This window comes from Ovis canadensis, chromosome 23, assembly GCF_042477335.2.
Source record: "Ovis canadensis isolate MfBH-ARS-UI-01 breed Bighorn chromosome 23, ARS-UI_OviCan_v2, whole genome shotgun sequence".
Taxonomy (NCBI): domain Eukaryota; kingdom Metazoa; phylum Chordata; class Mammalia; order Artiodactyla; family Bovidae; genus Ovis; species Ovis canadensis.
The window spans coordinates 52,991,963-53,014,252 of record NC_091267.1 but is presented as its reverse complement, the minus strand read 5'-3'; the positions used below and the strand labels follow the sequence as shown (position 1 = coordinate 53,014,252).

Below are 22,290 nucleotides of genomic sequence, written 5' to 3'. Positions count from 1 at the left end.
CGGGTACCGACTGCCATCCTGCAGCGATTTCCCTGTGTCACGGCTCCGGTCTCCTAGCAACCGCCGCGGGTCCGGCCGCCCCGAGCCGCTCTCGCCGCCGCCGCCGCCGCCGCCGCCGCCGCGGGCTCAACTCCACCCGGCGGTGCCCGGCGCGCAGCAGCCGCACAAAGAGGCGCGGAGCCGACCAGCAGGCAGGGCCGGACTAGGGGCCGGGGCGGCGGGGAGAGCGGCTCCGGGCGGGATGCGGGATGCAGAAGACCTGACACTTGAAAACTCCGGGAAATGGCTCCCACCCCGGCGCCAGAGAGGGATGCGCACCCGGGGCTGACGCTCGCCCCCGCCGGGATGCTGAGCCGCGCTCGCACCGAGGGCCCCGCGGCGCTGTCCCCGCGCTCCGCCGGCGGCTCCGGCTCGAAAAGTTTCTCCATGGTTCCTTTGTGTCGCCCGAGCGCCCGTTCGCCGGCCCCGAGCTGCCCCCGTCTTCCCGGGTAAGTGAGCGATATTCTTGGCTTCCAGCGCTGCCATCTTGAGCCGTTCTGTCCATCCCCTCGGGCGCCCCCTCCCCAGCCCCCGGGCCCAGCCCGGGTCCCCCGCGCGGGTGTTCGGGACACTCGTGTTCCTGGGCGGGCTACGCGGCACGCGCTGCCCGGATACAAGCGAGTTCAGGATTGCCCTCACTTCGCTCGCGCCTGGCTTCGTTCCAGAGGCGGACTCCCAGCTGCTGCACTCATGTGACTCCAACATAAATAAGCAGACCTAAAGGGAAGGGCAAGGGGGGCTCGCTGCCCTGCCGGGGAGGGCCCGGGGGTATTGAGGACCCGGGCAGGGCAGGGCGCTCCCAGTCCTGTGGGCTCGGAGCCGCAGACACCGAGTGGGGCTTAATCCATCACGAGCCGAGAACTTGAACGTCTCTCTTGGAAGCAGTTGTATTTTTAGACATCCCTCCTTTCTTTTCCCCCAGCCTCCATTCCTTTGCCGCGGAAAGACCAGCACCAGGCAGTAAATTGCTAGGGCAGCCGAGCTCCAATGCTAAGTTTGTTTTCCTTCATTATGCACGAAGAAAACCTCCAAGGTGGTTCTTCCTCGCCATCTGACCTTTGTCAGTATTTCCCCGTCAGATGGAGACACGTTATAAAGGAGTTCAGGCTTCAGCAGAGCTGAAGGAATAATAAACTAGGGAGTTAATTACTAGCTATTAAACTAATTTTAAAGATCTTCTGTAAACGGTTGTTGAAATCCATTCCAGTCTTCCTTACTTTGTACCCAGAGCCAAAACTGCCTTGTGAGGAGAAAAAACATGTGTGGACCTTCCTCCTCCAAGACGTCCAGCGTCCCCATCAGTGCCCAACAAAATGTTAGCCCTTCTCTTTTTTCTGGGAGAGCCACCTCGCCAACGGAGGCTGCCTTTGCTTCTAAAATGTCTGGCTCCCCAATCCTTCTTAAGACAATCACTCATCTCCAGATCATTACATTAAAGATGCTGGAGTTTGGGTATCACTTAAAAAAGCAGTCTTTGCAGTTACAACTACATAATAAATGTGCTTATTTAGGGGGAAGAATGGACAGTAAGCTACTCTGGTTTCTGTTTTGTTTTTGTTCCCCCCCCCCCCCAATCTCTGCTTATTGGTGCAGCTCCTACTTAAAAACAAAATTCAAAGGGTTTGTAAATGTATTCTCTCCACTAAGCCCTCTCTCACCTGCCCAGTGTTTAACCCCTCTCTAGCCCACCTCGAATTCCTGCTTACTGAAAGCCAACCAAGTTCCAAGGAGATATTGATTTACAAGCATTGTAAATAGTGGGTTGCCATTTGCTTTTCCATCAGTGGAGAAATGCTCCTGTCTTGGTATGATAGAGGGGCTCAACGGGCAAAGCTGTTCACCCAGGCACCAACTAAAAGCAAAATTCTACCTGAGCAACCCCCCATTTTCAAAGGGCAGTTTATTCTAAAACATGAATTATTTTATAAAGGTATAATTCCAAAGGCTTGTGAGTGATATCTAAGCCTTTCGATTTCAAACAATGCCCTTAATTTTAGCATCTCTATGATAGGAGGGAACACAACCAGTGGAACAAAATATGTGTTACTCTGGGGATCCAGCAGGACTGAAATTTTTCGAAGCTGACAGATATCCACAGAGTTGCATCTGTGCCGTTTATCTACCCAGGCTTTATTATAAACCACTAAACTTCATGTAACATAGTCCACTGATTGTTGTCCCCCCTCCTTTCCTAAAAATGACCTCATGAGAAAAACATGGGAACAGCTCTCCCTTGGGAGATCCTACAAGCCATCGTTATTATGTAGACTGCTGTACCTAGTTAACTGCCTCCTCATTTGAATATTTGGATTCTTCAGAATGTACTGTTGGCACATTAATAAGGGGTCAGAAAGCTATGATGGCAGGTCTCTCTCTCTCTCTTTTTTTTTTTAAGATTGGAATTTTCCCACATGAGAGAAAGATTCTGGGAGGACTGCTTAAATGCCCTGATGGGCTCTAGCACTTGATACCTTTAAGGGAGTTCTTCTGAGGGAGGAGAAGAGGCCAGAGAGAAGAGCGCAGTTACATAACCTGTTACCTAAAACTAAATATTCCACCCCAAGAAGCTGTCCAGATGTTGCAGGAAAGAGATGAGGGAAGGGGCTGTGAGAAGGATCAGCTTGCTTGAGAACAATGATGGCTTGGAGACAAGGTGGTGGAGGGATTCATGGTCGGAGTACTGAACATAGCTCTCCGGTGTTCCCCCAGCCGTGAACTGTTTATTAATTACATGAGGTAAATAAACCGTCTGCCAGGATATGACTTTTCACTTCTGTCCAGTGAAAGGACTTCCTTTTGTCTTTATGAATCGGTAACTTTTGTGACTGTTTCAGGGACTTTGAAGGCCCCACAGACAAACAGACCCTCCTTTCAGTTAAGAGACTTGGAAGTCTGGGGCGCCCCCCTTGGGAGACCAGGAGAGCCCGTGCCCACGAGCGCTGAGTCCCACGTTAGTTTTCACTCATGGTCAGAACTCCGTTGGCTGTCAGCCTGGAGCTTTTGAATTGAGCCCTGCTGGAATAGTACCTACAGTGTTTGGGGGATGGAGGAGAAAAGAAGACGTGCTCTCCAAGTGTGTTTAACCTTCTCGGATCAGTCAGTTAACGGCAACAGCGCTTCTCGTCCCTAATCCACTGCCCTCACCCCCTGGTCTCCACGTAGGGCACTCGTGTTAGCGGGTCATGGCCCCGGGATGTGGGATGGAGTGGGGTAGGGGCGCGCACATGTGGTGGGATCTTGGAGCCAGACTATGGCAGAGCTCGTGGGATGTTGCCGCAGCCAAGCCTACACCCTCTGACTGTCTTCCTCTGCTTTGCAGCAGGAGGAGGTGGAGGAGCGGCTAGTGGGCAGCTGGTGCCCCCCCCCCCGCCCCCCTACAGGCCTCCGGCCCCGGGTTAGCCCCACTCTCCACCGCTCGCTATGATCGCCACCGGCGGCCTCCTGAGGATCTCCGCCCGGAAGCAGGACCCCCTCCGGCCCCCGGGCCAGGTCCCCAAGCGCAAGCGGAAAGCCAAGAAGAGGCGCAAGAACGACGTGGTGGTGGTGAAGGGCAAGCTGAAGCTGTGCTCCGTCTCCGGGCTCATCGCCCTCTGCGGGATCGTGGTGCTGCTGGTGGGCATCGCCCTGGCGGTGGTGGGCTACTGGCCCAAGGCCAACGGAGCCCACCGGGAGGGGGCTAAGCAGCCGCCGCCGCCGCCGCCACCCGGGGACAGCGGCTACCGTATCCCCTCCATGACCAACAGCAGCAGCGGGGGCAGCAGAAACCGGTCCAGGACCCAGCCGGGGCCTCCGGAAGGTGTCACCGCCAGTTCGGTGGGCGCGCCCAGGAGCACTCCCCCAGCGCGGTCCCCCGCCCCGTCGCCGTCGTCCTCCACGTCGGTGGGCTTCTTCTTCCGCGTCTTCTCGGGCTACCTGCACTCCGACAAGCTCAAGGTCTTCGGGCCCCTCATCATGGGCATTGGCATCTTCCTCTTCATCTGCGCCAACGCCGTGCTCCACGAGAACAGGGACAAGGAGACCAAGATCATCAACCTGCGGGACCTCTACTCCACCGTCATCGACGTGCACAGCCTCCGCGCCAAAGACCTGGCGGCCGCCGCCTCGTCCTCCGGCCCCGCCTCGGCGCCCCCCGGCGCCGCGCCGCTCAACGGCTTCCTGGGCTACGTGCAGTCGCGGGGCCTGGAGCTGAAGCCCGGGACCCGCGGCGGCGCCGCCGGGGACGCCTTCGGGGCGGCAGCTATGCTGGCCCGCGGCGCCTGGCCCCACCCCGCGGCCCGGAGGGGAGGTGGCGAGGGGACCCCAGGCGCCGTGTCCCCGCCCGACCTGGCCTCGTCCCCGCGCCGCCCGCGGGAGTCCCCGAGCCCGGCGGAGGCCGTGTACAGCATCTACCGCGAGCGCCCGGGCATGGCCGGCCGTCGCCGGGCCGCGAGCAGCGGCAGCAGCCCGGCGCCCGGCAGCCCCCCTGAAACCTGGGGGCGCCCGAGCACTGCCAGCTCCCTCGTGGGCTCGTCGCTGAGCGCCTTCGCGCTGCTGCCCCTGCCGGGGGACCGCGACGGGGACGCGGGGACCGCGAGCCACGGCTGGCAGCGGCCCCCCGGGGAGCGCGGCGCCCGGGAGATCCCGCTCGACCTGAGCCTCGCCGACCTCCGGGGCGGTGCCCGCGGCGGCGCGCGCTGGGCGCCTCACGAGCCGGAGGAGCCGGCAGCCGCGCGCACCGCCAGGGGGCAGGGCGGCCGCCTACCCAGGACCGGCAGGCACGCGGCCCTGCGGCGCCGCAGCACCAGCGGGCTGCCGGACTACCGGGCGGCCCAGTCCTCCGAGCCCCTGCCCGCCTCGCGCAGCGCGGACCTGGACTCCAGCCTCCCGGAGCTCGCGGCCTCCCCGGAGACCCCAGCCCGGCCGGACTCGCCGAGTTCCCAGTCTGATGACCCGTCCTGCAGCAATAGGGGCTACACCCCCCTGCGAGAGACGGGCACCTCCCTGGAGTCGATGGGGGACCTCGGGGCCGGTGGAAACCCAGACGGGGAGGCCGCCACCGCCCCGGAGTCGGAGCAGAGACCCCCGGAGGATCCCGGCCAGGAGGCCCCTGAGGCCGAGCCCTCCCATCCGGTGCAGAGGCAGTTTACAAACAAGGAGAAACTCTACATGATTTCCCGGTCTCACGCCTCAGGGGTCGAGGACAGAGAACTGGAGAGTGCTGGCATTTAGGAAGAAAGAGAGAGAAGATAGGAGAAATGCCCGCAGAAGTAGGGGATTTATCCGCGGAAATCGCCCACTACCCAAAGAGCTGCAGAATGTTAGCCTTGAATTGCATTCACGAGATTCCTGTAGATAATTCCAAGCAACTTTTTTTTCAAAGCATACTAGTCTTATAGGTCCGATGGTGATTGTATGTTCTCTGAAAACCAAATGTATTAAAAGGTCAGCAATGTAGTTCCTTAGATAAAATTCTCTTAATTTTCTTAGGATCAAAATAATATATTTTTGGCAGTAACTGTGCACTTTACTCCAACTTTTTTTTTTTTTTTTTGGATCTCTAATTCCCCTGACCTGTACTCTGCCGCTGGTTTTGTCCCTAGCTGCTCGTGAATGACAAGCTTTCTTCCTTCTGTGCTTTTGGGGAGCATAGAAGGGTTTGTCTCAGTTCTCTGAGAACTGATTTTACTCAGTGAAGTCAAAGCCAAAAGCATGAGTTTGAAGAGATCACAGTTCCCTGCCCCACCCCTGTCTGCTCATCCCACCACCCAAAGGCCTCTTTATTTTTGAAAAGGGTATTTACATTTTGCTACTAGGGTATCTCATGGAGATTAGAGGCCAGCATCCAGTGGGACTGTTACCTTCCTCAATTCACTATATCAAGTACACAATACTTTATGGAGTATTATCACACCTGTACTGAAAATAGCATTACCATGAAAAAAAATCTTTTTTTAATAAAACAAGTTTCCAAACAAACAGTTAAACATAACAGTGCCTCATTTTGCCTCAGAACTAATACTTTAACACATGTAAAGCATGGGGCAGTTCCGCTGGTAAACCCAAGATATTTTGCTATGACACTACTACTGTGATTCAGTGCCATCCTCAGTCATTTCAAGCATATTTTTAACTTAAATACAGAGTAGAATTGAACGTTTGGGAGCGTCTCTTTCAAATGAAATATTAAATAAACAGTAATTTTCAACAATGCTTCTAGTTTACCTTTAGGATTAATCTACAGACCACCCAGGCTTCATGTTCTTCTGCTATCCTTTGGCAATTGACTATTTGATTTTTGCTTTTAAATTCAAGATCTTGAATCCATGTCCTACAAAGGCTAGCAGGTCACGTTTTAATAATGTGGTAGGTTGTTTATGCTTGATATTATTAAAAGTCAATTAGTTAGTTTTCAAGACCAGTAGACAAACACAGTAATTAGTATACCAGTCTGATGTCCTCTCCCGTGGAGTATGAGCTGAGCCTCATGTATGACTTTTTTTCAGCTTCTCAGAAACAGGTTCTCTAGTTATGGGTAGCTGAGGCTAACATTGCAGGAATTTAAAATACTGATTTTCAAGGAAAATCTTATCAAAGATGAGGTCCTCTTGACCCCCAGGGGTGAAACAGTGGGTCCCAGAGACAGAATGCAGATTCAAGGGTGAAGCTGGACCCCAGGTTTGGGCATTTGCTGGCTGTGTAGCCATGAACAAGTCACAAATGTTGGGTTGCTGTGATCTCCTCTATAAAAGGGGGATAACTAGACGTACCAAGGGCTTCCCAATGGCTCAATGGATAAAGAATCTGCCTGCAGTGCAGGAGACACAGGAGATGAGGGATGGATCCCTGAGTTGGGAAGATCCCCTGGAAAAGGAAATGGCAAGCCACTCCAGTATTCTTGCCTGGAGGATCCCATGGAGAGAAGAGCCTGGTGGGCTGTAGTCCATGGGGTCGCAGAGTCAGACATGACTGAGCAACTAAAAACCACCATTCCACATAGAGCTATGAGGGGTGGGACAAGGGGGTTATGTGGACAGAGCCTGATCGAAAGCTTGGTTCAGAGCAGTACTCAAAGACAGTAGTTACTGAGAATGTTATCATGATAACAGTGTCTGAATGCATGCTGCAGGAGAATGGGCCTCCCTCCCACTAAGCTCTAGAAAGCCTGGGCTCAAATCTGGAAGGTTTGCTTACTATCTGTGTAACCTTAGGCAAATCGCTTAATTCCTCTGGGCCTCTGGTGGATGATATAATCTCTATGATTGCCTTCAGCTCTAAAAGCTTTACTTAAATCAGGGTATTTGTTTTGTCCCGGATACAATCCTATCATATTTGCACAAGACAACTTTGCCAAGTGAACATAATACTTCTTCAACTCCATTTAGTGTCACATTCTGTGATCAGTTTTTAAAGGGCCTAATTTACTCCCAGATTGAATCTGCATTATGCTCATAACACACTTTAAAGCTGATGATTAATTTGACTTATCCATAGAGCAAAAGTGAGTTTCCACTAGTAAGAGTGACAAATAAAACCATACCGTCAGGTAGTGTTAAATTTCAAGTCTCAATTATTTTATAGCCCTTAACCAAAGTATTTAAAAATCTCCTCATTTTTCTTCTCAATTATCTTGCACACTGGGTGCTTCATATACTGAGAGAATCTGATGAGTTGTCTAAAAGGAAAAACATTCTAGTGCTCTAAAATGCTGTTCCTAGTCCTCAAAAAATACACTATCAGATGTTTAGCAAATAATAAACCCATAGCCACGTAGCTTGACTACATAGAGGTGGGCAGAACATTCATATCTTACAAACTTCAGAAAATTTAGTCCCATCAATTGCCTGGACTTAACAACGCTGATTGCCTCATGATATTAATCAGATTATATAAAAACTTCTAGCTCACATTGATCTAGATACAGGCCCTCTGAAACTGAGTAACTTCAGCAAACTAATTTAGCTCTGTATCAAGTCACATCTCTCTTAACTACTGAGCGATTTAAATGGATTTTTTTTTTTTAACCTGGAAATAAAGGATGAGCCCAATTTTCCAAATCTTGGGAGGAGCTAGGCTGTCATCAGACCTCAGAAGGAATCCTCTGCAGTTATGATCATAGTGGTACATGATCCTTCCTGTTCACAGGAGCAGAGATTTTCTCCAATAATGTTAAATGTTTACTTACTACTTTCTATGGACCAAGTTATCTTCTGCACACTCTAGACATTGATCTCAATAACTCCCCACTCAGCCCTCACTGAGCTCTGTGGAGATAGGATTATTATACCCACTTTACAGAGAAAGACTCAAGGCATGATGGAGTACTCACCCAGGTTACACAGCTGGTGCACGGTGGAGCCAGGATTTACACAGTGTTGAGGATTATCTGTACATGTTGGCATATGCCAGGCTGAAGCTGGCATTTCTAGAGACCATCAAAATATTGTCTACGTTCTTAGCGTACTGCTTCATTCCTTTCCAGAAACCACTGTTGGGGATATCCAGGGAAGAATCAGAATGCACAGCCAGTTAAAACCTGGACTTTGCATTTAAGTCTTCAGACTGGGACAGACAAAGCTGTTTTAAAGTCAACTTTGCAGTGTTTGTTGAAGAGATCTTAGAGATGACAGAATCAGCCCCCCTCCTTTATTTATACATGAGGTCACTAAGAACTGGAAAGATAGAGTCATTTGTTCGAAGGCAAACAGCAGTGGCAGGACTAGAATGTTAAAAAGAATTGTAATAATTGGCATATGTGTTGCCCCACATCCTGAATTTCTATCAGATTACTCAGCATCTCTGGGTCTCCATTTCCTTCTTCAGACAGTGGAAATAACAACTGTGCGCCCCCCTCACCAGACTGGATTAAATGAATTCACACCTGTGCAGAGGGCTTACAACCAGCTTGGAAGGTAGAGAGTATTGTAAAAAGTTTTTAGAGCTTTATTTAAAATAGAATCAACTGCTAAACAGAATGATTTCATATGACCTTCCTGTTTATTAACAGAATAATGTTAGGTTTGAAATCTAGAGAGTAAGGCAACACGGCATGGTGGCTGGAAGCCTGACTTGGGGTTTGGTTCGGAACATGGGACCTGGGGTCCACATCTGTTCAATGGAAATACTCTTGGAATTAATTATTTAATTAAACTACATAAACTAACATCCGTGAAGGACTTAGAACAACTCCTGGCACAAATAAACCTTTGGTAAATGTTAACTACTATTATTAAAGGCAAAATAGAAAAAAGTAATTAGTAGGCTACATTTACTGCTCAGTTGTTAGGGACAACCATATAAACTTACTATACTAGAAAAAAAAATCTGTATAATTTAGACATGTTAGAAAAAAGAGAATTTAAAAAGTGAGAACAGAGGCCCCTGCAATGGCCCCCAATAGACCATGGGATGAATGAGCACTGGATGTGTATTCCTCACCGTCCGGCATCATAATATTTTATAACAAGCAATGACTATGCAAGCCAGCTTACTTGGCTGGTTTTGGCCACCATTATTTCATTTCTGTTTATGGTGGGCTGGTGACATCAAAGAGGCCGAGCTAGCTCCTTCCCACCCTTCCCAACTCCCACTCCCAGCCCCATGGTCCCAGTCCCTTTCTGTGAGGGGAGCCAGCATGGGAGAAAATAAGAAGCCGGTGCTTATGGATTTTCAGAACCATGTCAACAATAGTTCTTTATATGCTAGTTTTTCTTGAGTCATTTTGTGTAGTTTTTAATGATGGAATTTTGAAACTTTTTAGAGAACTTAAAAAAAAAAAATCTCCTGCCAATTACATTAAATTAGAAACCAAGTATGAACTTGCATTTTAATCAGAATAGTATTTTTGCCAAGATATAAAAATATAAATATATACAAATACATTTTACAGTCACATATGGAACAGGATTGATCTTCGTGGAATTTGTTTTCTTTAGACTCAGGCCATTGTCTGATTGATTGATTTAGGACACAAAATCATGGGTGAATTATTAAATTTTTGAATGACAAACTCTGAAAAGCATTCTAAGGCTTTTCTCTCTTCGTTTCTCTTAGGGAAATCATCTTTTAGGTCCTCTCTTCAAAAAGAATGACTTCCATTTAACAGATATGAAAATTCTGTGTGATTTAAGTCACCAGCTTCCCTGGTAAAGAATCTGCCTGCAATGCAAGAGTTTGCATTGCATCTCCCATGCTGGCTCCCCTCACAGAAAGGGACTGGGACCATGGGGGTGGGAGTGGGGCTGGGAAGGGTGGGAAGGAGCTAGCTCGGCCTCTTTGATGTCACCATTCCATTCCCAGGTTGGGAAGATCCCCCGGAGAAGAGAATGGCAACCCACTTCAGTATTCTTGCCTGGAGAATTCCACGGACAGAGGAGCCTAGTAGGCTACAGTCCATGGGGTCTTAAAGAGTCGGACGCAACTGAGCAACTAACACTTTCAGTTAAGTCACCACAAACTGGGGAGTCCATTTGTACTAATAATTTTAGTCAAACAGCTGCCTGACACCTCCAAAGACCTGGGGAGCAACCTCTTCCAGTGTGCTAATTTTCTGCAGTGGCAGAAAAGCCCTGGGCTGGTGATGGGTCCCTCTGGGCAAGAACCACAGCAGGAGCTATAAATGGTCCAACCCTGGGAATTTAGGTTGCATCCCTGAGCCAGGGTTCTTTCATGTTTCTAGAATCTCAGATATATTTATTCAAGTTTAAATGGGCTTCCAAAAACCCTCACCCCAGCAACAGTGCCAGCCTGGAATATAGCCCTGTATGGCAAACAGAATGTTTGGCTAAACCAGTACTAAGATAATAGTTTTGTTTTTTTTTTTCTATGCTCATAATGTTACTGTCAAAAGACTAAAAAAGGTTAAGCACATCCACCTAGAGCATCATAAAGCCCATGCCCCTTCTCAGCACCTGTGTCACTTTACCTGAGCTTCTGATCCTACACTGTGCCACTAAGGGTGAGACGGTTGACTATCAACCACAAGAGAGGAAAAAAGTGGGCAGATCCAGGTGCGGAAGAGCTGACATCCTGCAAAAAGACTGAAAAGATAAAGTTAAGCTGGGAAAGCTTTTCTGTTTCACAAACAAGCACTTAGTTACACTTGTTTACAGATTATTTGTATGTAGACAAGTGTTTTAAAATGAAACATTATGGTAACTTTTCAGTTCAGTTCAGTTGGTCAGTGGTATCCCACTCTTAGGGACCCCATGGATTGCAGCATGCCAGGCTTCTCTCTCCATCACCAACTCCCAGAGTTTACTCAAACTCATGCTCATTGAGTCGGTGATGCCATCCAACCATCTCATCCTCTGTCATCCCTTTTTCCTCCTGCCTTCAATCTTTCCCAGCATCAGGGTCTTTTCCAGTGAGTCAGTTCTTCGCATCAGGTGGCCAAAGTATCGGAGTTTCAGCTTCAGCATCGTTCCTTCCGAAGAAAGACTATTCAGGACTGATTTCCTTTAGGATGGACTGGGTGGATCTCCTTGCAGTTCAAGGGACTCTTAAGAGTCTTCTCCAACACCACAGTTCAATTCTTCAGTGCTCACCTTTCTTTATAAGACAAGTGTTTTAAAATGAAACATTATGGTAACTTTTAGTCCTTAGAAAATATTATTTCAGCAATGTGGCTGAATATTTTCCAATATTTGAGAAATTCAAACTAACTATGTATTATTGAAATTAATCCACTTGATACTAGGGACTGCTAAATGTCTAATAATGTTTAATAATGGAAGGAGAGAAACTTATCTGCATATTTACAAAGAATTGTTTTCTGATGAGAAACTCAAGTACCTTTAAACTATATCCATGCTTTGAAAGGGAGAAAGTATACAAGTTGTGGTAACTGGTCTGTTAGGTCCATCAAAGCCAGACAGGCCAAAAAACTGCTTTGTCTCATTGTAGGACTTTGGCCATTGCTTATTGCCTGACTCCATTTTACATAGCTTATAACTCAAGAGAAAACAATTTCACCTGTAGGAACAAACAACTTTAGCTGAAGCTGCTGTCCTCTGGGTAACCAAATTCATTTTCAGATCAGTTCAGATTTTTAGGGCTTATATGGTCCTCAGATAGTAAAGAATCTGCCTGAAATGCAGGAGACCTGGGTTCCATCCCTGGGTCAGGAAGATCCCCTGGAGGAGGGAATGGCAACCCACTTAAGTATTCTTGCCTGGAAAATCCCACGGACAGAGGAGCCTGGGGGGCTATAGTCCATAGGTTGCAAAGAGTCTAACACACACACACACACAGAGGAGGCAGGTAGGCACGGCGCAAGGTGGAAGGCTGGAACTTATGAAGCAAACATAGTTCCAGACCACGGGGTTTGCGATTGTGTTGCTGATACAGGCACGTGACCAGTTTCAGTACAATGTAAGAAATATGAGCGCTATGACATGGACCCTGCAGCTGAATCTCAAGAAATGAAGAAAGTGTCAACTGGTGCAAAAAGGTGCAATAGGTGTATCAAAGAGTGGAACCAGCCTGAGCAACTGTGTGAAGGCAAAAATGCAACTGAACAAGCTAGACTGTCATAATATGTCAGAATCCCATGGACCGAGGAGCCTGGTGGGCTACTGTTCATGGAGTTGCAAAGAGTTGGAAATGACTTAGCAACTAAACCAAGCTCTCTTTATGAGCAAAAATTATTTTTGCTGAATCATATAATGCTTTTACAATAACCATTTATCAATCGCTTAAATGTTCAGTCCTGAATATCACTTCTCTCAGTGTGGCAGAGGGGGATAAGATTGGGGTGGGGAACCCACAGCGCTATGTGTGTGTTTCCAGCAAGGTGGATAATGTCATGTCGATCACCTGCCCTGAGGATTGGGAACAGGCCTGGGAACAGGAACTCGGGGCTATTTTATCAAGGCCACAGGGCACTTTGCAGAATCTAGACATGACAACTGAATGTATTTCTACATTAATTTGCAACATCATCTCTATCAAAGCAAAAATAATTTATCTTTGTTAAGAAAGTATCCCATTCCTATTTTTTCACACCCATGTTCATAGCAAAGCAAAAGATAACCTAGCTGTGCTGAAGCAAATAAGAACAAGATAAATCTGAATATTCTTTATGAATTGGCAGCAAATTTAAAAGGCTAAGCTTTTAAATTTCTAAGTAGCCAGTCATTTGAGGATAGTTACTGAAACCAGATTCAGCCAGAATAATGGTTTGGCACTGAAAAATGCAACCTAATATTTCATTTACACATAAAACTGCAAACTAAAAGATAGGGGGGAAAACCTACTTTTTCAACACAAATATTCTAATAAGGTAAAAAAAACCTGGTATTATTTTATTTGATTTTCTCACATTTTGATTTCTTTGAAATCTTTTTAGTGGGTAAATGTTCAAAACAAAAGTATAAAATGTGTTCTTTTCTCTAATCCATCAAAGTAAGAATTTTGCATTACAGATCAAGTTCAACAGATATTATCAACTGCAGTGTCATCAGAGCCATTAAAGAAATCTTTCATACAGATATATTTATTGGTAAGAGATTTAAAATTTGAAAATACTGGGAGCTAAAATGTTATAGTTAATATGGCCTGGCAAATGATGTCAGGAAGAAAATAGAATTCTGGATAGAGCAAGAAAATTCAAAAGACTAATTTGGTGACCTAAATGCTAATCCTTCTGCTTATATAACCACACATCTCAATGTGTTTGGAGCACAAAATATTATTTCACTGCTTGCACATTTTATTGTACAGTTCCTTCCATTTGTATTCCTAACTTCATTTCAGCTTTATGCCTAGGAACATTTCCTGATTTATTAGTCTTGCTTGGGATTACTATTTTAGGGGAAAAAAGAATGCATTTATAATGAAAGTCATAATAATAATAATGTATATGATAATAATTATAATAGGCTTAAAGGAACCCAAAGAATAACCTGAGTACTTTACTAATAATATAGTAATTAGTTGTGCCCATTTTAAAAAATGTCTTCTCAGAGAGTAAATTGAATGATATCTTCTTAAAACATGCGCTGCCAAAACACAATTAAAATATGCATGTTTGCAACATCTGCCTTTCTTAATGCCATGAGCGTTGGACCCTAAAAACTTTCTTTTATTTTTATCATATAATCTAAGTCGAGATTTAGGGGTAGATGCTTTCCAAGATTTCTTTTATTATAAAGTAAATGAAAAAAGAAATTTAATAATGCTGTAACCGCTTTTGTTTTAATGCCAGCTTTGATTAAGTCAATGGCAATTAAACATAACACTTACAAATAAATTGAACAGAGAATCTGGCTAGCCTGTGAGGAGGAATCATCTTCAATGGAATTACCAAATAATAGTAAAAAATTAAGTAAATAAAATGATATGAAAAGAAAAAACTTCTTTCAGTCATGATTAGGGCCATGAGTAAAAATAATCCAAGTTGATAGGTGGCAATTTCTAATGCAGCCTAATTTTAGAAAATTATTTGGTGATTGTATAAATGTGACATGCCTGAAAAATGTTAATTAAACTGGTTTTACACAATGGTTGAGATGTATAATTATTTAGCCATGCTCCCACAGTCATTTGGAAGGAAACTGCAAGTTCCAACTCTAAAAGGCTGTTATGGATTCTAAGCCCTGGAGCTGGTGGTTGAAAGCAAAGCCTTTTCTATCCCCTGAAAATGATGAGGTCCCAGGAGTGTCACAGTTGTGTTTCATTCATCTGTGATTTCATTTACTCATGTTGGGAAGAACAGCATTAACAACAATCAGGTCTAACCTTAAATGCTTTCTCTCTTGCCCAGGATCGTTCAGCATACTTAATTCACGGAAGAACGACAGTGATAAGGTATTAAACCAGGTCTCAGAATAAATAACCCAGCCATCGTATCTCCTGATTTATAAGAGTTCTGTGCAATCCATCTTCAAGGCAGAGGAAGGGGATGGTTGAGAAAAATGAGCCCTAAGACCTCTTAAAATCTGGGGTAGTTGTACCATTATGTCCTAAAACTTATATGAATGCCTGAGACTGATGTCTGGGTCTTGGCCTGGAATTACAGATTTGGGAATCAGGCTGCTGAAAATTAGGACTGATGGTAGAATGATCAAGTGGGAGGATTCCTGGGTCTTTGAGTAGAAGTGACCGAGGGAGGGAGATCTCAGATGTGTTCACGTGTGCCCCTGTGGTCCCGCTCCAGCATGGAGCAAGGTCATGTTTGCAACTTACTTGAGATCATGTATGCTTTACCTTGACATCTATGGACAAAAACAGCATAGCCAGAAATCCCTTGCTTCAAGCAGATAATAGTTCTTACGATATAGATGGCAACCTTAAGAAAATCACCAAATAGCAAGACTTCCTTTCTATGTCACAGAATATTGTCGCAGCCCAGGCTTAGGTGAAATGGTGCTCATATTTATAAGTAGCAAAGTAGATATGTAAGACTCCATAGCCACTTCAGAAACTGTATAATTATTTTACTATCGTGTAGTGGGTATTCTCCTTACGCATCCTATAGTCACTATTATGAACCTCAGTGAATACCTAAATGCTTTAGGAGCTCTGGGCCTTGCCAAGTGGGCTTAATGAAACTAGAAAGAAGCCCTGAAAGTAAAACAAAGCAAACAAATGTCAATTTTACAGGCCCTGGAACTGATTGCAGACCAAATTTGCATAATTAAAATAAAATAGGAATAATTCAGTATGCAACTAACTTGCTCAGTCTGAATAGACAGGATTTTTTTCCCCCTAGACTCTAATTAGAAAATTCAGAGATGGTCACAATAAATTTTGAAAGAGCTCATGTTTGTTCGAATGCACGCCAGTTGGGGGCATTTTTAAGGGAAGATTTGCTAGGAAGAGTATTTAAAGAACTCAGCATGTCACACCGAGAACAGTCACTGATGGGGATCACACACTTGACATCAACTTGCTTTTCTCTGATGTAGTCTTTCTAGAACCAGTCTATGAACTTCTCGAATTTCAAGGCAGAATATAATCCTTAGCAAAACTCAGCAATGGTTAGATAGCATCACCGACTCAATGAACATGAATTTAAGCAAACCCTGAAAGACAGAGGAGGACAGAGGAGCCTGGCATGCTGCAGCTTATCGACTGAACAGCAACAAAGACACTGCAAGAGCAACACAAATTTTATCTGATAACACTATTTCATGTACTTCATTTAAATAGCATCAGTAACATCCACTTCAATTCTGGTTTTCCATAGACCACAATAAAAGGTTCAAGGCTGGGTCTAATTGGCTTAAACACGGTGGGAATTTTACCACTGTTGAAGGATGAATCATCTGATTTAGGTTAAAAACCATCTATCCAGCTTTATCCTTACTGAACACCTACATTGATCCTCGTGAAATCTTCCCTAAACTGCTTTGTGCTAGAATTGCTCTGGTGAGCAATTCCAAAACCATTTTCAACAGGAGAGTCAGTCTTTAAAATTTATCAACACCCCATTTTCAGACTGCTTGATGTAAAATCACTTTCTCATGCTTTTATCCCTAGGTGATTTTACATTTTTCTGCACCTTGCTCCCCCTACCGTTGAGAAGATGTCTCTGCTCCCTAAAGTAAAAAATAAATGCCTCGTTTCAAGGTATTCTATGCTTGTTCTGTAAAATTAGTGCCCTGCCCGGGTGCTCCTTGGTCAAAATGTGAGGCAAGCTAGATAATAAACATTTCTATCACTACTGTGCCCATCAACATCAATAAGCCCATTCTGTAATCTGTAATCTTTCTGAATTCTTTACTGTAGCTAGGCTCACATCCTGACCATGTGAACAAACATTCACTGCAAGGGTCACTGCCAAGTTTTCTCAATCTATGTTACCAAGGCCGATCACATTTCCCATAACTGTCACTTTTATTTGTCCATTTATTCTATAAATATCTATCATAAATCTCATTTTCAGACTGGGTGATTAACAGAGAAATATGAAAAGGATGCACTTCTTGAGCTTGGACTATCATATTCTAGTGGCAGACACTGACATGCAAACAAATAGATTTCATATGTGACAAGTGGAGTGTAGCCAGGCTACAGTCCCACCAGGCTCCCCTGTCCATGGCATTTCCCAGGCTAGAATACTAGAGTGGGTTGCCATTTCCTCCTCCAGAGGATCTTCCCAACCAAGGGATTGGACCCAGGTCTCCCACATTGCAGGCAGATTCTTCACCATCTGAGCCACCAGGGAATATACATATACATATGTATATATATACATATAATATCCATTGTTAAGAATGTGCATTTTCAGCTCTGAGCTAAACCCCCAAATTTTGTCACCTGTAAAACTGTACCTACTTCAAAAGGTTTTCGAGGGAAATAAAGTACATAAGGTATATAAGGCCCTGTGTCTGGCCTATAGTTGGTGATCAATAAATGCCAGCTATTATGACCAATCACCTGATAGCATCCCTTGTGGCTCAGTTGGTAAAGGATCCACCTGCAACGCGGGAGACCCGGGTTCGGTCCCTGCGTTGAGAAGATCCCCTGGAGAAGGGAAAGGCTACCCACTCCAGCATTCTGGCCTGGAGAATTCCATGGACTGTATAGTGCATGGGGTCGCAAAGAGTCAGACACGACTGAGTGACTTTCACTTTCACTATGACCAATCACCAGCAGTTGTCTGGGTTTCCTGAGATGCGCACTCTTCCCTCATCACTTTGGGACTCACAATTCCTTTAGTTGGCTTGAGAAAGTATTTTGAGTAAGGCAAGACGCTGGCGTATCAGCACCCCCGTGGCTGTACCACAACGCATCTGGGGGTAGGCCTGGCCCTGCTGCTGTCCCCCAGGGTCATCAGTCTGGAAGAGCGGATATGGGGCGGAGGAGAGCAAGGGCCAAACCTCAGACCCCAGCATCTCTGCATCTGTGTAATCCCACCACACCATCCCAGGATGGCAGCAGCCTCTTTACTTCCTCCTTATGCAAACTGGTCTTTCAGCTAAGTCCTAACTCAGAATTACACAGCACAGATCATTCTAGAAAAGAAAGATCCAGCTTGATCGAGTTGACACAGTTGAGAAAACAACAGTCTATCTGCCATTGGCTTGCCATTCGATACACCTCTCGGATCATATTTAACTTCCAAATAAAGACTGAAAAATATCATGCTTCTACCTAACATGATACAATCATGCCTTATGTCACTGAAAATACCGAGCCCCCCACCCCCAACATGTTGGACCTGGTGAAATGGGCTCACCTGGCCACATGTGTTTAACCATTTGAAAAACAAAGAAGTCAACACTGAGGCACATGCTTTGTTTAAAGATGAGAGCCTGAGTCTGCCCGGAGATCTTTCAACGTTAAATTATTTTCAATCCACATATTCTTCTTGGTGCTGAGTCCTTGGGTTCTTGAAGTATAGGAAGAGGTCTCTGACTGTTGAAGAACAAGTCCTAACCCTTCTAACAGAACGCATGCATCTCAAAGATCTGATGCAACCTTTGTTTTTGAAGTCTTACAGCTGGGGTGAATGACAGGCCAGTAGAGTAAAACAACCCCTGGGGAGGTTAACAGACACTGTCTGGTGACTTCAATAGCACTCTCACCCCCAGAACTTAAGGACCTAAGCCACCATGTTAATAAAAATGAAATTTTAAATCACATACACGAGCTTTTAATAACCAAGGCACATAATACCACAGCCCGGTTTTGAAGAACAGAAGTGAACAAATTTTGCATGGCTAGTGTTAACAAATGTAGATTAGGGGGTCATTCTAGGGACAAGGGCTTCCCAGGTGGAACTAGTGATTAAGAATTCGACTGCCAATGCAGGGGTTGCAAGAGACGGGGGTTCGATCCCTGGGTTGGAAAGATCCCCTAGAGAAGGAAATGGCAACCCCCTCCAGTGTTCTTGCCTGGAGAATCCCATGGACAGAGGAGCCTGAAGGCCTACAGTCCATGGGGTCACAAAGAGTCAGGCATGACTGAATGACTGGGTGTGCACACGCACGCACGCACACACACACACACACAAACGCCTTAGAGACAAGGAAGCTGGGATATGAACCAACAGGAAGAGTTGATGAGGGGTGAAGAGGAGAGAGAAAAAAGGAAAAAAAGACTTTGCAGCTTTCCAAAGGAAGTTCTTATTTGCTGTAACTATTTCTATAGCTGCTACATTTCCGCTGTGTTGTGATTATTTATAGATGTCAAAAGAGTCTTTCTCATGGGTAGGTTCCAATTAAAATCTGGCAGCAATTCATCAGGACTGTGAAGACAGCGCCGTAGCTGTTGTTAGCGTTGTCACATAACTCGTGCAACCTGGCTCCGGTTTCCCAAATCAACTTCTTGTTTTCAGTGACAAAGAAATCTGGGGAGCCCTTCCTCTCTAAGGAGAGCAGTGAAAGGGCTTTGCTCTGGGTCTCATAATCCTGGCAGAGTCCTGCTGGAGGTTTTGACCACTGGCCCCTCTGTGGGTTAGGTTCTGTAAACAGAACGTTCTCCCCCCATATTATGTTCCTTCTTTTTTGAGCAAAGTGTATTTTCAGTGGAATGTGAATTTCCTCTCAGCTCCTCACAGTTCAATGATGCCTGGCAACATCAAAGAACCGAGGCGACAAAATGGGATGCTTTCTGAACACCAAGATGCTGGGCCCTTCAGTCTTTTTCAAGAAATAATGGTGTCAGCAACACCTCTCAGCTGACATTAGCATCATCACAAACAGCCCCGCCGAGCTGGAAAGAAAGCTGGGTTGTTAAAGCATGGGCATAGATGCCATCTGCAAACCAGAAATGCATCCAGCATTTGGAGACGTTAAGATGGCCTGTTCTTTGGCAATGATTAACTACATCTCTGGTATTTGGGAGAAGGGAACAGTGAAGGAAAAAAACTGAAAATTTATCATTGCTTGGGAAGAAATAATTGTTGAAATTACAAAGAGCTGCCATATAAAATACCATTCCACAAATATGACCCCCAAACTGTGCAACTTAGGAATGTCACAGGTGATCAATCTTTTAAGTGTGTGAACAGAAATGAAGTAACTCACATCCTAGAAAATGCTTCTTCCATGCCCATCCACAGACTGAACTCTTATCACTGGAAGTGGCTCCACCAGCTTGTCCTGGCCCCAGAGAGCCCGAAGAAGTCACTGGATGTGACTGTGGCAACAAAAAAGAAGAAGAAGGGAAGGAGGGAAGGAGGAAGGCAAGAGAGAGTCCACGTGTGATGGGGCAGTTCACATTGCTCAGCCGAGGGGCCCCGAATCCATCCATACTTTGGCAGGGGAACCTGTTGCTCTGGCCAGGTGAGTTAGTCCCCATGAAGGTGTCAACTTACATAAGTAGACCTGAGTGAGTGTTGTCTTGACAAAGTAGGTGCTGACACCAAGAGAGAATCCATCTTAGAAAAAGAAATCCACACCTTCAACAGATCAGTGATTCTCTCCTGGGCGAGATTTGGTCTCCTTTTTGGGGACACTTGGTGAGGTCCTGGGGTAGCCCTCCTGTCACTGCTGGGGTGTGAGAATGCTCCTGGCATCTGGTGGACAGAAGTCAGGGATGCTGCTACGATCTTACGATGCTCAGGAGAGTCCTCTCTCTGCCCTGCCTCCCCGCTCCCCACCCCACTCGACAAAGATTTAATTGTCTTGAAATGTTGATTAGTGCCCCGAACAAGAAACCCTGTGGTACATTAGATATGGCCCCAAATGTTTTGCCACTTCTTCCATCCAGAGATGGAGGGCTTCCCGTGGTGGCTGGCCTGCACCAATCACAGGCAGTGGAAGTGATGTTCACGTTCCTGAGCTGAGGTCCCAGGAGGCCTTTTAGCTTCTGCCCCTTCTCCCTGAGACCACCTGCCAGATTATCTCAGGATGTTGCCCTAAGGCCATCATGGTTGGAAGAAGCCCAAGATGAAAGATCAAATAGATAGAAAGACTGTCCTAGTTGCACCCAGGCACCCCACAGCCACTGCACAGCACAGTGAGAAAGGGTAACCAGTTGCTTTACGTCCCCAGGGTCTGGCTGGTATGCCACACAGCTATTGGTAACTAACTGGTGTGGGCGGGGCATGCACAAAGCTTAGTTTCCCTGGCGTTTTCCAAGCCACGGGCCACCAGATCTTTACCACAAACCTGCCGGAAGTGATCCCAGAGAGGACGGCAGCTAAAGCTCCTTTGCTTTCAGTGATGAAACCAAAGCAATGAAATTCTGGGGGAAACACGCACCACTGGTACAGACTTACTAACTACCACTGGGTCCTGCTCCCCCAGTTCACTCAGTCTGCACCAGTTGGGGTATGCTGAGGGGAGAGAAGAGACAGAGAAACAATAGCATGGAATTGAGATCTCCATTAAACCATGATGTGGTTACATCCATCCTACATCCTGCATGTGGCTGTCTGGAAAACTCCAGAAGAGGCTGGTATTCTGTTCACACACCAGGAGAATGGGGACCGCACACCTCAGGACATCTCTGTGGTCACTCACCCCCAGGTAAACCCAACACTCAGCAGGATGCCAAGGACCAGAAAGATGCAGTGTGAGGGGGGCTGGGGTGGAGAGGGCAGAACCCAGCCAGCCTTGCACACTCTGTGGGCAGAGGACCACAGCCACTGACGATGCTCCCCTCTGTCCTCAACCCACTTCTCTCCCCTGCCTGCTTCCTGAGCCATCGGGTCTGCCTGCCCCAAGTCATGCAGCCCGAGGAACCAGACTGCACGCTTCCCACCACCCCAAGCTACCCCGAGCTCCAGACACTGTTCTCTGTGGCCAGAAGCAGGGCACGGGGGGAAGCTGTGAGTCAGGAGCTTCATCATGCCACGGGCATCTTTGGGAGCTTGGGTCTGCAGTGAAGAACGAGGAGTTCCGCTTTGGAGGGAACTCACTATGTGGAGCCTCTGCAGGGAGCAGGGTTGACTGTGGTCCACACGGTTCTCTTGGGGCCACCCCTGCTCTGTGCTCTGGGTCTGGTGGGAGACCCGGGAGACCTGGTCCTTCCCAGAGCTGAGGAGGGGGCCAGGAGAGGCGGGAAGGAGGCTTGCTGCTGTGGAGCAGGGGCAGATGGACCACGTCTTTGAGGGAATGAGAGCTGCAGGCAAATCTCCCGATCCTGCCTGGCACCAGGATCAGATGGCTTTCAGTTTCCTTAGGCTTCTGGACCTTGCTGTACTGGTTACACACTGGAGTTGCCTGGACCTGCTGCAGACAGTGAGACAGAAATTGCCAGGGGAGGGATCCTGGCATCAGTAGCTCCTAATGTGCAGGTATTCGTTTTTTTTGTTCACTTGTTGGAGGGAAGCTACCATTCTTTCCTTCTTCTGGGCTGAGGCTCTTGCCTTCTTCAGCC

General features: G+C 46.6%; 1 protein-coding gene across 1 annotated transcript; it reads left to right on the top strand.

Annotated features, from left to right (window-relative positions):
* Window positions 1–20: 20 nt before the first annotated feature.
* On the top strand, window positions 21–5,994 carry TMEM200C (transmembrane protein 200C). Its single transcript, XM_069568612.1, has 2 exons — window positions 21–488; window positions 3,359–5,994. The coding sequence occupies exon 2, from the start codon at window positions 3,460–3,462 to the stop codon at window positions 5,245–5,247; it is 1,788 nt and encodes a 595-aa protein (XP_069424713.1). The 5' UTR covers window positions 21–488; window positions 3,359–3,459; the 3' UTR covers window positions 5,248–5,994.
* Window positions 5,995–22,290: the final 16,296 nt, after the last annotated feature.

Bases quoted from the DNA above. Each gene is read 5' to 3' on its own strand.
- TMEM200C (XM_069568612.1), top strand. From the start codon at position 3,460: ATGATCGCCACCGGCGGCCTCCTGAGGATCTCCGCCCGGAAGCAGGAC.